This window comes from Salmo salar, chromosome ssa17, assembly GCF_905237065.1.
Source record: "Salmo salar chromosome ssa17, Ssal_v3.1, whole genome shotgun sequence".
NCBI lineage: Eukaryota > Metazoa > Chordata > Actinopteri > Salmoniformes > Salmonidae > Salmo > Salmo salar.
Window position 1 is genome coordinate 32,197,248 of NC_059458.1, and position 17,082 is coordinate 32,214,329.

Sequence of the window (17,082 nt, forward strand, 5' to 3'; positions counted from 1 at the left end):
CAGTTCCCTTGGCCTCACAAGTGAAGTCAGTTCCCTTGGCCTCACAAGTAAAGTCAGTTCCCTTGGCCTCACAAGTGAAGTCAGTTCCCTTGGCCTCACAAGTGAAGTCAGTTCCCTTGGCCTCACAAGTGAAGTCAGTCCCCTTGGCCTCACAAGTAAAGTCAGTCCCCTTGGCCTCACAAGTAAAGTCAGTCCCCTTGGCCTCACAAGTAAAGTCAGTCCCCTTGGCCTCACAAGTAAAGTCAGTCCCCTTGGCCTCACAAGTAAAGTCAGTCCCCTTGGCCTCACAAGTAAAGTAAGTCCCCTTGGCTTCACAAGTAAAGTCAGTCCCCTTGGCTTCACAAGTAAAGTCAGTCCCCTTGGCCTCACAAGTGAAGTCAGTCCCCTTGGCCTTACAAGTAAAGTCAGTCCCCTTGGCCTCACAAGTGAAGTCAGTTCCCTTGGCCTTACAAGTGAAGTCAGCACAGTAGTTTACCTGGGTAGAGAGGTAACTTTTCCCCATTTCTCCACACAAAACCTGCGGGGTCCGTTGCTGCCTCGGAGAGAGGCAAAACCCTCGTAGGGAATACTGGAGGTACCCGTCACAAACTAACAGAGCAGAAAGAAGAAGGTCGCTGTTACTCACTGTGTGTGTGTGTGTTTGTATGTCTATGTGTCTATGTGTGTGTATGTGTGTGTGTTTGTTTCTATATGTGTGTGTTTTTGTTTGTTTGTATGTGTGTGTGTGTGTGTGTGCACCCCCACCTGTAGCAGCCTGAGTCTCTGCTCGTTGTTGAACCTCTCCACCGCCGCCCAGAACCAACGGATCACTATGTGGTTGTCATGGTAACCTAAGGAAGACAGACAGATAGACATGAGTCACTCAGGTTGAACCAGACAGCTAGCTAGAGTATACTGTTATATACACTTCTTTCTGTAACAGCTCTTCCTAATTGGAAAGGCATTTTAAAACATTTCCTTCTACATCTGAATGGAACAAGACTATCTTTACTGCTGCCTGAGACCCAGACAGCAGCTCAAAATGACATGAAAGGTGCAATACACAAAGGTATTGTCTTTGTCTTAAATGGCACCCTATTCCCTACATAGTGCACTACCTTTGACAAGAGCTGTGCACTATATAGGGAATAGGGTGTCATTTGGGCTCCCGGTCTCCCCTCTCCCACGTCTCTCCCCGTCTCCCCCCTGTCTCTCCCCGTCTCCCCCTGTCTCTTCCTCTCCCCCCTGTTCATACCTCCTCTGTAATCTGTGTTGCTCCTCCAGTCTACCCCCTGTTCATACCTCCTCTGTAATCTGTGTTGCTCCTCCAGTCTACCCCACTGTTCATACCTCCTCTGTAATCTGTGTTGCTCCTCCAGTCTGCCCCCCCTGTTCATACCTCCTCTGTAATCTGTGTTGCTCCTCCAGTCTACCCCCCTGTTCATACCTCCTCTGTAATCTGTGTTGCTCCTCCAGTCTGCCCCCCCTGTTCATACCTCCTCTGTAATCTGTGTTGCTCCTCCAGTCTCCCCCCTGTTCATACCTCCTCTGTAATCTGTGTTGCTCCTCCAGTCTACCAGGTCTATCTCAGCGGTGCCAGCTATCACCAGCTCCAGCTCCCTGGCATCAAACACTGACACCAGCCTGGAATCCACCACCTGCATGACACAGCACAGGGCATCCAGGCTACAAACCATGACCACAACCTTTGTATCTCAGTTGGTAGAGGCTGGTGCTTGTAACGGTGCTGGGTTAGATTCCCAGCACCACCCATATGTAAAATGTATACACGCATGACTGGAAGTCGCTTTGGATAAAACAGTCTGTTAAATGGCATGTATTATTATTACAAACACAACAACAAACTCAATCCCATTATACAGTCTTCATATTACATTCAGCCACACTACAGCCTTTAGATACATCTTGCCCAATTTGAATTCAGTTGTTGTTGATGTCTGTGAGCAGGAAGTTGCCCCAGTGTGTATGATGATACTGCTGAGTCTACCTTTATCAGAATCTGTATCAGGAGATATTTGATTCAGAAAGTCCTTGTTCTAGATCGTACCTCATAGAAGCCCCGGACCAGACTCTCTGTCTGTTGAACCACTCCTCTCTCAATACGCCACTTCACCATGCGCTCAATGTACTCCTTCTTATTCTTCTCTGTCACTGGGATGTTGGCCCCGCCTGGCTTCAGCTCTCTCTCTGTGATCTACACACACAGTACATACACATAGGCTTTATAACTCTCTCTCTCTCTCACACACACACACACACACACACACACACACACACACACACACACACACACACACACACACACACACACATTGGCTTTATATCTCTCTCACACACACACACACACACACACACACACACACAGAGTACATACACATTGGCTTTATATCTCTCCCCACACACACACACACACACACACACACACACACACACACACACACACACACACAGTACATACACATTGGCTTTATATCTCTCTCTCACACACACACACACACACACACACACACACACACACACACACACACACACACACACACAAACACACACACACAGTACATACACATAAGCTTTATATCACACACACACCTGTCCGAACACCTCCTCATTGACAGTGAAGGTGAGGTCCAACATGTCCTCGATGTCGTTGTCCTTCATCCACTGGAGACTCTGGTGGAATTCCTCATCCAGATACTCCAGATCACTCAGCTCACATAGGCTGTAGAATAGTAGAGCAGAATAGAGTAGAGCAGAATGGAGTAGAATGGAACAGAATGGAGCAGAATGGAGCAGAATGGAGTAGAGTAGAGCAGAGCGGAGTAGAGCGGAGTAGAGCGGAGTAGAATGGAGCAAAATAGAGTAGAGTAGAGCAGAATGGAGCAGAATGGAACAGAATGGAGTAAAATAGAGTAGAGTAGAGTAGAATATAGTATAATAGAGCAGAGCAGAGTGGAGTAGAATATAGTATAATAGAGCAGAGTAGAGTGGAGCAGAGTAGTGTATAATAGAGTAGAATAGAGTAGAGTAGAGCAGAATAGAATAGAGTAGAGTAGAATGGATTTAGGCAGGAGGTCAGTTAACTCTACTAATCTATATAACCACATGTCTGGTACAGTCTTAAAACATCAGAAAAATACTCTCTAGTTATATAGTGTAAAGCCCTATATTCAACACTGGACCTAAAAGCCTGTTCCACAGCTGTGTTCCCCTGTAATCAGGGACTGATTTAGACCTGGGACACCAGGTGTGTGCAATTAACGATCGTGTAGAACAGAAAAGTAGCAGGCGCTGGACCTTGTAGGGTAAGAGTTGAATACCCCTGGTGTATAGCTAGAATTAGACAGTCCAGGTGGTGGATACGTACATGCGCAGCAGGCCCTTATAGAAGGGTCTAGTGAAGAAGGCATCCAGTAGGTATTGGTGGATCAGAGCCAGGCCCAGGATACGCCCGCTGAAACGGAACCTGTACAGGGAAGGAGAGAGAGAGAGAAGATACTTAGGATACCCAGGTCCTAGTATACACAACAGATGTTATTACCCAGGTCCTAGTATAGACAACAGATGTTATTACCCAGGTCCTAGTATAGACAACAGATGGTATTACCCAGGTCCTAGTATACACAACATATGGTATTACCCAGGTCCTAGTATACACAACAGATGTTATTACCCAGGTCCTAGTATACACAACAGATGGTATTACCCAGGTCCTAGTATACACAACAGATGTTATTACCCAGGTCCTAGTATACACAACAGATGGTATTACCCAGGTCCTAGTATACACAACAGATGTTATTACCCAGGTCCTAGTATACACAACAGATGTTACTACCCAGGTCCTAGTATACACAACATATGTTATTACCCAGGTCCTAGTATACACAACATATGTTATTACCCAGGTCCTAGTATAGACTACAGATGTTATTACCCAGGTCCTAGTATACACAACAGATGGTATTACCCAGGTCCTAGTATACACAACAGATGTTATTACCCAGGTCCTAGTATACACAACAGATGGTATTACCCAGGTCCTAGTATACACAACAGATGTTATTACCCAGGTCCTAGTATACACAACAGATGGTATTACCCAGGTCCTAGTATACACAACATATGGTATTACCCAGGTCCTAGTATACACAACAGATGTTATTACCCAGGTCCTAGTATAGACAACAGATGTTATTACCCAGGTCCTAGTATAGACAACAGATGGTATTACCCAGGTCCTAGTATAGACAACAGATGTTATTACCCAGGTCCTAGTATAGACAACAGATGTTATTACCCAGGTCCTAGTATAGACAACATATGGTATTACCCAGGTCCTAGTATACACAACAGATGTTATTACCCAGGTCCTAGTATAGACAACATATGTTATTACCCAGGTCCTAGTATACACAACAGATGGTATTACCCAGGTCCTAGTATACACAACAGATGTTATTACCCAGGTCCTAGTATACACAACAGATGGTATTACCCAGGTCCTAGTATACACAACAGATGTTATTACCCAGGTCCTAGTATACACAACAGATGGTATTACCCAGGTCCTAGTATACACAACAGATGTTATTACCCAGGTCCTAGTATACACAACAGATGTTACTACCCAGGTCCTAGTATACACAACATATGTTATTACCCAGGTCCTAGTATACACAACATATGTTATTACCCAGGTCCTAGTATAGACTACAGATGTTATTACCCAGGTCCTAGTATACACAACAGATGGTATTACCCAGGTCCTAGTATACACAACAGATGTTATTACCCAGGTCCTAGTATACACAACAGATGGTATTACCCAGGTCCTAGTATACACAACAGATGTTATTACCCAGGTCCTAGTATACACAACAGATGGTATTACCCAGGTCCTAGTATACACAAAATATGGTATTACCCAGGTCCTAGTATACACAACAGATGTTATTACCCAGGTCCTAGTATAGACAACAGATGTTATTACCCAGGTCCTAGTATAGACAACAGATGGTATTACCCAGGTCCTAGTATAGACAACAGATGTTATTACCCAGGTCCTAGTATAGACAACAGATGTTATTACCCAGGTCCTAGTATAGACAACAGATGTTATTACTCAGGTCCTAGTATACACAACAGATGTTATTACCCAGGTCCTAGTATAGACAACATATGTTGTTACCCAGGTCCTAGTATACACAACAGATGGTATTACCCAGGTCCTAGTATACACAACAGATGTTATTACCCAGGTCCTAGTATACACAACATATGTTATTACCCAGGTCCTAGTATAGACAACATATGTTATTACCCAGGTCCTAGTATACACAACAGATGGTATTACCCAGGTCCTAGTATACACAACAGATGTTATTACCCAGGTCCTAGTATACACAACAGATGGTATTACCCAGGTCCTAGTATACACAACAGATGTTATTACCCAGGTCCTAGTATACACAACAGATGGTATTACCCAGGTCCTAGTATACACAACAGATGTTATTACCCAGGTCCTAGTATACACAACAGATGGTATTACCCAGGTCCTAGTATACACAACAGATGTTATTACCCAGGTCCTAGTATACACAACAGATGTTACTACCCAGGTCCTAGTATACACAACATATGTTATTACCCAGGTCCTAGTATACACAACATATGTTATTACCCAGGTCCTAGTATAGACTACAGATGTTATTACCCAGGTCCTAGTATACACAACAGATGGTATTACCCAGGTCCTAGTATACACAACAGATGTTATTACCCAGGTCCTAGTATACACAACAGATGGTATTACCCAGGTCCTAGTATACACAACAGATGTTATTACCCAGGTCCTAGTATACACAACAGATGGTATTACCCAGGTCCTAGTATACACAACATATGGTATTACCCAGGTCCTAGTATACACAACAGATGTTATTACCCAGGTCCTAGTATAGACAACAGATGTTATTACCCAGGTCCTAGTATAGACAACAGATGGTATTACCCAGGTCCTAGTATAGACAACAGATGTTATTACCCAGGTCCTAGTATAGACAACAGATGTTATTACCCAGGTCCTAGTATAGACAACATATGGTATTACCCAGGTCCTAGTATACACAACAGATGTTATTACCCAGGTCCTAGTATAGACAACATATGTTATTACCCAGGTCCTAGTATACACAACAGATGGTATTACCCAGGTCCTAGTATACACAACAGATGTTATTACCCAGGTCCTAGTATACACAACAGATGGTATTACCCAGGTCCTAGTATACACAACAGATGTTATTACCCAGGTCCTAGTATACACAACAGATGGTATTACCCAGGTCCTAGTATACACAACAGATGTTATTACCCAGGTCCTAGTATACACAACAGATGTTACTACCCAGGTCCTAGTATACACAACATATGTTATTACCCAGGTCCTAGTATACACAACATATGTTATTACCCAGGTCCTAGTATAGACTACAGATGTTATTACCCAGGTCCTAGTATACACAACAGATGGTATTACCCAGGTCCTAGTATACACAACAGATGTTATTACCCAGGTCCTAGTATACACAACAGATGGTATTACCCAGGTCCTAGTATACACAACAGATGGTATTACCCAGGTCCTAGTATACACAACAGATGGTATTACCCAGGTCCTAGTATACACAACAGATGGTATTACTCAGGTCCTAGTATAGACAATAGATGGTATTACCCAGGTCCTAGTATACACAACAGATGGTATTACCCAGGTCCTAGTATACACAACATATGTTATTACCCAGGTCCTAGTATACACAACAGATGGTATTACCCAGGTCCTAGTATACACAAAATATGGTATTACCCAGGTCCTAGTATACACAACAGATGTTATTACCCAGGTCCTAGTATAGACAACAGATGTTATTACCCAGGTCCTAGTATAGACAACAGATGGTATTACCCAGGTCCTAGTATAGACAACAGATGTTATTACCCAGGTCCTAGTATAGACAACAGATGTTATTACCCAGGTCCTAGTATACACAACAGATGTTATTACTCAGGTCCTAGTATACACAACAGATGTTATTACCCAGGTCCTAGTATAGACAACATATGTTATTACCCAGGTCCTAGTATACACAACAGATGGTATTACCCAGGTCCTAGTATACACAACAGATGTTATTACCCAGGTCCTAGTATACACAACATATGTTATTACCCAGGTCCTAGTATAGACAACATATGTTATTACCCAGGTCCTAGTATACACAACAGATGGTATTACCCAGGTCCTAGTATACACAACAGATGTTATTACCCAGGTCCTAGTATACACAACAGATGGTATTACCCAGGTCCTAGTATACACAACAGATGTTATTACCCAGGTCCTAGTATACACAACAGATGGTATTACCCAGGTCCTAGTATACACAACAGATGTTATTACCCAGGTCCTAGTATACACAACAGATGGTATTACCCAGGTCCTAGTATACACAACAGATGTTATTACCCAGGTCCTAGTATACACAACAGATGTTACTACCCAGGTCCTAGTATACACAACATATGTTATTACCCAGGTCCTAGTATACACAACATATGTTATTACCCAGGTCCTAGTATAGACTACAGATGTTATTACCCAGGTCCTAGTATACACAACAGATGGTATTACCCAGGTCCTAGTATACACAACAGATGTTATTACCCAGGTCCTAGTATACACAACAGATGGTATTACCCAGGTCCTAGTATACACAACAGATGTTATTACCCAGGTCCTAGTATACACAACAGATGGTATTACCCAGGTCCTAGTATACACAACATATGGTATTACCCAGGTCCTAGTATACACAACAGATGTTATTACCCAGGTCCTAGTATAGACAACAGATGTTATTACCCAGGTCCTAGTATAGACAACAGATGGTATTACCCAGGTCCTAGTATAGACAACAGATGTTATTACCCAGGTCCTAGTATAGACAACAGATGTTATTACCCAGGTCCTAGTATAGACAACAGATGTTATTACCCAGGTCCTAGTATAGACAACAGATGTTATTACTCAGGTCCTAGTATACACAACAGATGTTATTACCCAGGTCCTAGTATAGACAACATATGTTATTACCCAGGTCCTAGTATACACAACAGATGGTATTACCCAGGTCCTAGTATACACAACAGATGTTATTACCCAGGTCCTAGTATACACAACATATGGTATTACCCAGGTCCTAGTATACACAACAGATGTTATTACCCAGGTCCTAGTATACACAACAGATGGTATTACCCAGGTCCTAGTATACACAACAGATGTTATTACCCAGGTCCTAGTATACACAACAGATGTTACTACCCAGGTCCTAGTATACACAACATATGTTATTACCCAGGTCCTAGTATACACAACATATGTTATTACCCAGGTCCTAGTATAGACTACAGATGTTATTACCCAGGTCCTAGTATACACAACAGATGGTATTACCCAGGTCCTAGTATACACAACAGATGTTATTACCCAGGTCCTAGTATACACAACAGATGGTATTACCCAGGTCCTAGTATACACAACAGATGTTATTACCCAGGTCCTAGTATACACAACAGATGGTATTACCCAGGTCCTAGTATACACAAAATATGGTATTACCCAGGTCCTAGTATACACAACAGATGTTATTACCCAGGTCCTAGTATAGACAACAGATGTTATTACCCAGGTCCTAGTATAGACAACAGATGGTATTACCCAGGTCCTAGTATAGACAACAGATGTTATTACCCAGGTCCTAGTATAGACAACAGATGTTATTACCCAGGTCCTAGTATAGACAACAGATGTTATTACTCAGGTCCTAGTATACACAACAGATGTTATTACCCAGGTCCTAGTATAGACAACATATGTTATTACCCAGGTCCTAGTATACACAACAGATGGTATTACCCAGGTCCTAGTATACACAACAGATGTTATTACCCAGGTCCTAGTATAAACAACATATGTTATTACCCAGGTCCTAGTATAGACAACATATGTTATTACCCAGGTCCTAGTATAGACAACAGATGGTATTACCCAGGTCCTAGTATACACAACATATGTTATTACCCAGGTCCTAGTATACACAACAGATGTTATTACCCAGGTCCTAGTATACACAACAGATGTTATTACCCAGGTCCTAGTATACACAACAGATGGTATTACCCAGGTCCTAGTATACACAACAGATGTTATTACCCAGGTCCTAGTATACACAACAGATGGTATTACCCAGGTCCTAGTATACACAACAGATGTTATTACCCAGGTCCTAGTATACACAACAGATGTTACTACCCAGGTCCTAGTATACACAACATATGTTATTACCCAGGTCCTAGTATACACAACATATGTTATTACCCAGGTCCTAGTATAGATTACAGATGTTATTACCCAGGTCCTAGTATACACAACAGATGGTATTACCCAGGTCCTAGTATACACAACAGATGTTATTACCCAGGTCCTAGTATACACAACAGATGGCATTACCCAGGTCCTAGTATACACAACAGATGTTATTACCCAGGTCCTAGTATACACAACAGATGGTATTACCCAGGTCCTAGTATACACAACATATGGTATTACCCAGGTCCTAGTATACACAACAGATGTTATTACCCAGGTCCTAGTATAGACAACAGATGTTATTACCCAGGTCCTAGTATAGACAACAGATGGTATTACCCAGGTCCTAGTATAGACAACAGATGTTATTACCCAGGTCCTAGTATAGACAACAGATGTTATTACCCAGGTCCTAGTATAGACAACAGATGTTATTACTCAGGTCCTAGTATACACAACAGATGTTATTACCCAGGTCCTAGTATAGACAACATATGTTATTACACAGGTCCTAGTATACACAACAGATGTTATTACCCAGGTCCTAGTATAGACAACAGATGTTATTACCCAGGTCCTAGTATAGACAACAGATGGTATTACCCAGGTCCTAGTATACACAACATATGTTATTACCCAGGTCCTAGTATACACAACAGATGTTATTACCCAGGTCCTAGTATAGACAACATATGTTATTACCCAGGTCCTAGTATACACAACAGATGGTATTACCCAGGTCCTAGTATAGACAACATATGTTATTACCCAGGTCCTAGTATACACAACATATGGTATTACCCAGGTCCTAGTATACACAACAGATGGTATTACCCAGGTCCTAGTATACACAACAGATGGTATTACCCAGGTCCTAGTATACACAACAGATGGTATTACCCAGGTCCTAGTATACACAACAGATGGTATTACCCAGGTCCTAGTATACACAACAGATGGTATTACCCAGGGCCTAGTATAGACAACAGATGGTATTACCCAGGTCCTAGTATAGACAACAGATGTTATTACACAGGTCCTAGTATACACAACAGATGGTAATACCCAGGTCCTAGTATACACAACAGATGGTATTACCCAGGTCCTAGTATACACAACATATGTTATTACCCAGGTCCTAGTATACACAACAGATGTTATTACCCAGGTCCTAGTATACACAACAGATGGTATTACCCAGGTCCTAGTATACACAACATATGTTATTACCCAGGTCCTAGTATACACAACAGATGGTATTACCCAGGTCCTAGTATACACAACAGATGGTATTACCCAGGTACTAGTATACACAACAGATGGTATTACCCAGGTCCTAGTATACACAACAGATGGTATTACCCAGGTCCTAGTATAGACAACAGATGGTATTACCCAGGTCCTAGTATACACAACAGATGGTATTACCCAGGTCCTAGTATAGACAACAGATGTTATTACCCAGGTCCTAGTATACACAACATATGTTACTACCCAGGTCCTAGTATAGAAAACAGATGGTATTACCCAGGTCCTAGTAAAGACAACAGATGGTATTACCCAGGTCCTGGTATAGACAACAGATGGTATTACCCAGGTCCTAGTATACACAACATATGTTATTACCCAGGTCCTAGTATACACAACAGATGGTATTACCCAGGTCCTAGTATACACAACAGATGGTATTACCCAGGTCCTAGTATACACAACATATGTTATTACCCAGGTCCTAGTATACACAACAGATGTTATTACCCAGGTCCTAGTATACACAACATATGTTATTACCCAGGTCCTAGCATAGACAACAGATGTTATTACCCAGGTACTAGTACACACAACAGAAGGTATTACTCAGGTCCTAGTATAGACAACAGATGTTATTACCCAGGTCCTAGTATACACAACAGATGGTATTACCCAGGTCCTAGTATACACAACAGATGGTATTACCCAGGTCCTAGTATACACAACAGATGTTATTACCCAGGTCCTAGTATAGACAACAGATGTTATTACCCAGGTCCTAGTATACACAACAGATGGTATTACCCAGGTCCTAGTATACACAACATATGTTATTACCCAGGTCCTAGTATAGACAACAGATGGTATTACCCAGGTCCAAGTATACACAACATATGTTATTACCCAGGTCCTAGTATAGACAACAGATGTTATTACCCAGGTCCTAGTATAGACAACAGCTGTTATTACCCAGGTCCTAAAATACACAACTGATGTTATTACCCAGGTCCTAGTATACACAACAGATGGTATTACCCAGGTCCTAGTATACACAACAGATGTTATTACCCAGGTCCTAGTATACACAACAGATGTTATTACCCAGGTCCTAGTATACACAACAGATGGTATTACCCAGGTCCTAGTATAGACAACAGATGTTATTACCCAGGTCCTAGTATAGACAACAGATGTTATTACCCAGGTCCTAGTATACACAACAGATGTTATTACCCAGGTCCTAGTATAGACAACAGATGTTATTACCCAGGTCCTAGTATACACAACAGATGGTATTACCCAGGTCCTAGTATAGACAACATATGTTATTACCCAGGTCCTAGTATACACAACAGATGGTATTACCCAGGTCCTAGTATAGACAACAGATGGTATTACCCAGGTCCTAGTATAGACAACAGATGTTATTACCCACGTCCTAGTATAGACAATAGATGTTATTACCCAGGTCCTAGTATAGACAACAGCTGTTATTACCCAGGTCCTAAAATACACAACTGATGTTATTACCCAGGCTCTAGTATACACAACAGATGGTATTACCAAGGTCCTAGTATAGACAACAGATGTTATTACCCACGTCCTAGTATAGACAATAGATGTTATTACCCAGGTCCTAGTATAGACAACAGCTGTTATTACCCAGGTCCTAAAATACACAACTGATGTTATTACCCAGGCCCTAGTATACACAACAGATGGTATTACCCAGGTCCTAGTATAGACAACAGATGTTATTACCCAGGTCCTAGTATACACAACAGATGTTATTACCCAGGTCCTAGTATACACAACAGATGTTATTACCCAGGTCCTAGTATACACAATAGATGGTATTACCCAGGTCCTAGTATACACAACAGATGGTATTAGCCAGGTACTAGTATACACAACAGATGGTATTACCCAGGTCCTAGTATACACAACAGATGGTATTACGCAGGTCCTAGTATAGACAACAGATGGTATTACCCAGGTCCTAGTATAGACAACAGATGGTATTACCCAGGTCCTAGTATACACAACAGATGGTATTACCCAGGTCCTAGTATACACAACATATGTTATTACCCAGGTCCTAGTATACACAACAGATGTTATTACCCAGGTCCTAGTATAGACAACATATGTTATTACCCAGGTCCTAGTATACACAACATATGGTATTACCCAGGTCCTAGTATACACAACAGTTGTTATTACCCAGGTCCTAGTATAGACAACAGATGTTATTACAGAGGTCCTAGTATACACAACAGATGGTATTACCCAGGTCCTAGTATAGACAACAGATGGTATTACCCAGGTCCTAGTATAGACAACCGATGGTATTACCCAGGTCCTAGAATAGACAACAGATGTTATTACCCAGGTCCTAGTATAGACAACAGATGTTATTACCCAGGTCCTAGAATACACAACAGATGGTATTACCCAGGTCCTAGTATACACAACAGACGGTATTACCCAAGTCCTAGTATAGACAACAGATGGTATTACCCAGGTCCTAGTATACACAACAGATGGTATTACCCAGGTCCTAGTATAGACAACAGATGGTATTACCCAGGTCCTAGTATACACAACATATGTTATTATCCAGGTCCTAGTATACACAACAGATGGTATTACCCAGGTCCTAGTATACACAACAGATGTTATTACCCAGGTCCTAGTATACACAACAGATGTTATTACCCAGGTCCTAGTATAGACAACAGATGTTATTACCCAGGTCCTAGTATACACAACAGATGTTATTACCCAGGTCCTAGTATACACAACAGATGTTATTACCCAGGTCCTAGTATACACAACAGATGGTATTACCCAGGTCCTAGTATAGACAACAGATGGTATTACCCAGGTCCTAGTATAGACAACATATTGTATTACCCAGGCCCTAGTATACACAACAGATGTTATTACCCAGGTCCTAGTATACACAACAGATGGTATTACCCAGGTCCTAGTACACACAACATATGTTATTACCCAGGTCCTAGTATACACAACATATGTTATTACCCAGGTCCGAGTATACACAACAGATGGTATTACCCAGGTCCTAGTATACACAACAGATGGTATTACCCAGGTCCTAGTATACACAACATATGTTATTACCCAGGTCCTAGCATACACAACATATGTAATTACCCAGGTCCTAGCATAGACAACAGATGTTATTACCCAGGTACTAGTATACACAACAGATGGTATTACCCAGGTCCTAGTATAGACAACAGATGGTATTACCCAGGTCCTAGTATACACAACAGATGTTATTACCCAGGTCCTAGTATAGACAACATATGTTATTACCCAGGTCCTAGTATACACAACAGATGTTATTACCCAGGTCCTAGTATACACAACAGATGTTATTACCCAGGTCCTAGTATACACAACAGATGTTATTACCCAGGTCCTAGTATAGACAACAGATGGTATTACCCAGGTCCTAGTATAGACAACAGATGTTATTACCCAGGTCCTAGTATAGACAACATATGTTATTACCCAGGTCCTAGTATACACAACAGATGTTATTACCCAGGTCCTAGTATACACAACAGATGTTATTACCCAGGTCCTAGTATACACAACAGATGTTATTACCCAGGTCCTAGTATAGACAACAGATGTTATTACCCAGGTCCTAGTATAGACAACAGATGGTATTACCCAGGTCCTAGTATACACAACATATGTTATTACCCAGGTCCTAGTATACACAACAGATGTTATTACCCAGGTCCTAGTATAGACAACATATGTTATTACCCAGGTCCTAGTATACACAACAGATGGTATTACCCAGGTCCTAGTATAGACAACAGATGTTATTACCAAGGTCCTAGTATACACAACATATGGTATTACCCAGGTCCTAGTATACACAACAGATGGTATTACCAAGGTCCTAGTATACACAACAGATGGTATTACCCAGGTCCTAGTATACACAACAGATGGTATTACCCAGGTCCTAGTATACACAACAGATGGTATTACCCAGGGCCTAGTATAGACAACAGATGGTATTACCCAGGTCCTAGTATAGACAACAGATGTTATTACACAGGTCCTAGTATACACAACAGATGGTATTACCCAGGTCCTAGTATACACAACAGATGGTATTACCCAGGTCCTAGTATACACAACAGATGGTATTACCCAGGTCCTAGTATACACAACAGATGGTATTACCCAGGTCTTAGTATACACAACAGATGGTATTACCCAGGGCCTAGTATAGACAACAGATGGTATTACCCAGGTCCTAGTATAGACAACAGATGTTATTACACAGGTCCTAGTATACACAACAGATGGTATTACCCAGGTCCTAGTATACACAACAGATGTTATTACCCAGGTCCTAGTATACACAACAGATGTTATTACCCAGGTCCTAGTATACACAACAGATGGTATTACCCAGGTCCTAGTATAGACAACAGATGGTATTACCCAGGTCCTAGTATAGACAACATATTGTATTACCCAGGCCCTAGTATACACAACAGATGTTATTACCCAGGTCCTAGTATACACAACAGATGGTATTACCCAGGTCCTAGTATACACAACAGATGTTATTACCCAGGTACTAGTATACACAACAGATGGTATTACCCAGGTCCTAGTATAGACAACAGATGGTATTACCCAGGTCCTAGTATACACAACAGATGTTATTACCCAGGTCCTAGTATAGACAACATATGTTATTACCCAGGTCCTAGTATACACAACAGATGTTATTACCCAGGTCCTAGTATACACAACAGATGTTATTACCCAGGTCCTAGTATACACAACAGATGTTATTACCCAGGTCCTAGTATAGACAACAGATGGTATTACCCAGGTCCTAGTATAGACAACAGATGTTATTACCCAGGTCCTAGTATAGACAACATATGTTATTACCCAGGTCCTAGTATACACAACAGATGTTATTACCCAGGTCCTAGTATACACAACAGATGTTATTACCCAGGTCCTAGTATACACAACAGATGTTATTACCCAGGTCCTAGTATAGACAACAGATGTTATTACCCAGGTCCTAGTATAGACAACAGATGGTATTACCCAGGTCCTAGTATACACAACATATGTTATTACCCAGGTCCTAGTATACACAACAGATGTTATTACCCAGGTCCTAGTATAGACAACATATGTTATTACCCAGGTCCTAGTATACACAACAGATGGTATTACCCAGGTCCTAGTATAGACAACAGATGTTATTACCCAGGTCCTAGTATACACAACATATGGTATTACCCAGGTCCTAGTATACACAACAGATGGTATTACCCAGGTCCTAGTATACACAACAGATGGTATTACCCAGGTCCTAGTATACACAACAGATGGTATTACCCAGGTCCTAGTATACACAACAGATGGTATTACCCAGGGCCTAGTATAGACAACAGATGGTATTACCCAGGTCCTAGTATAGACAACAGATGTTATTACACAGGTCCTAGTATACACAACAGATGGTATTACCCAGGTCCTAGTATACACAACAGATGGTATTACCCAGGTCCTAGTATACACAACAGATGGTATTACCCAGGTCCTAGTATACACAACAGATGGTATTACCCAGGTCCTAGTATACACAACAGATGGTATTACCCAGGGCCTAGTATAGACAACAGATGGTATTACCCAGGTCCTAGTATAGACAACAGATGTTATTACACAGGTCCTAGTATACACAACAGATGGTATTACCCAGGTCCTAGTATACACAACAGATGTTATTACCCAGGTCCTAGTATACACAACAGATGTTATTACCCAGGTCCTAGTATACACAACAGATGGTATTACCCAGGTCCTAGTATAGACAACAGATGGTATTACCCAGGTCCTAGTATAGACAACATATTGTATTACCCAGGCCCTAGTATACACAACAGATGTTATTACCCAGGTCCTAGTATACACAACAGATGGTATTACCCAGGTCCTAGTACACACAACATATGTTATTACCCAGGTCCTAGTATACACAACATATGTTATTACCCAGGTCCGAGTATACACAACAGATGGTATTACCCAGGTCCTAGTATACACAACAGATGGTATTACCCAGGTCCTAGTATACACAACATATGTTATTACCCAGGTCCTAGCATACACAACATATGTAATTACCCAGGTCCTAGCATAGACAACAGATGTTATTACCCAGGTACTAGTATACACAACAGATGGTATTACCCAGGTCCTAGTATAGACAACAGATGGTATTACCCAGGTCCTAGTATACACAACAGATGTTATTACCCAGGTCCTAGTATAGACAACATATGTTATTACCCAGGTCCTAGTAT

General features: G+C 41.5%; 1 protein-coding gene across 7 annotated transcripts in view; it reads right to left on the reverse strand.

The window, feature by feature from the left end:
* Positions 1–17,082, reverse strand: part of LOC106595449 (E3 ubiquitin-protein ligase HECW2) — a 145,819-nt gene that overhangs the window by 5,130 nt on the left and 123,607 nt on the right. For all 7 annotated transcript variants that reach the window (XR_006760068.1, XR_006760069.1, XM_045699466.1 and 4 more), the window contains exons 24-29: positions 3,365–3,463; positions 2,590–2,719; positions 2,048–2,194; positions 1,523–1,637; positions 745–830; positions 476–588 (exon numbers count right to left, since the gene is read on the reverse strand). Coding sequence is in view for 5 of the 7 variants with exons in the window: in XM_045699466.1 (XP_045555422.1) it covers positions 476–588; positions 745–830; positions 1,523–1,637; positions 2,048–2,194; positions 2,590–2,719; positions 3,365–3,463 (690 nt within the window). In the remaining 2 variants the exon portion in view is untranslated. The remainder of the gene's footprint in view (positions 1–475; positions 589–744; positions 831–1,522; positions 1,638–2,047; positions 2,195–2,589; positions 2,720–3,364; positions 3,464–17,082) is intronic.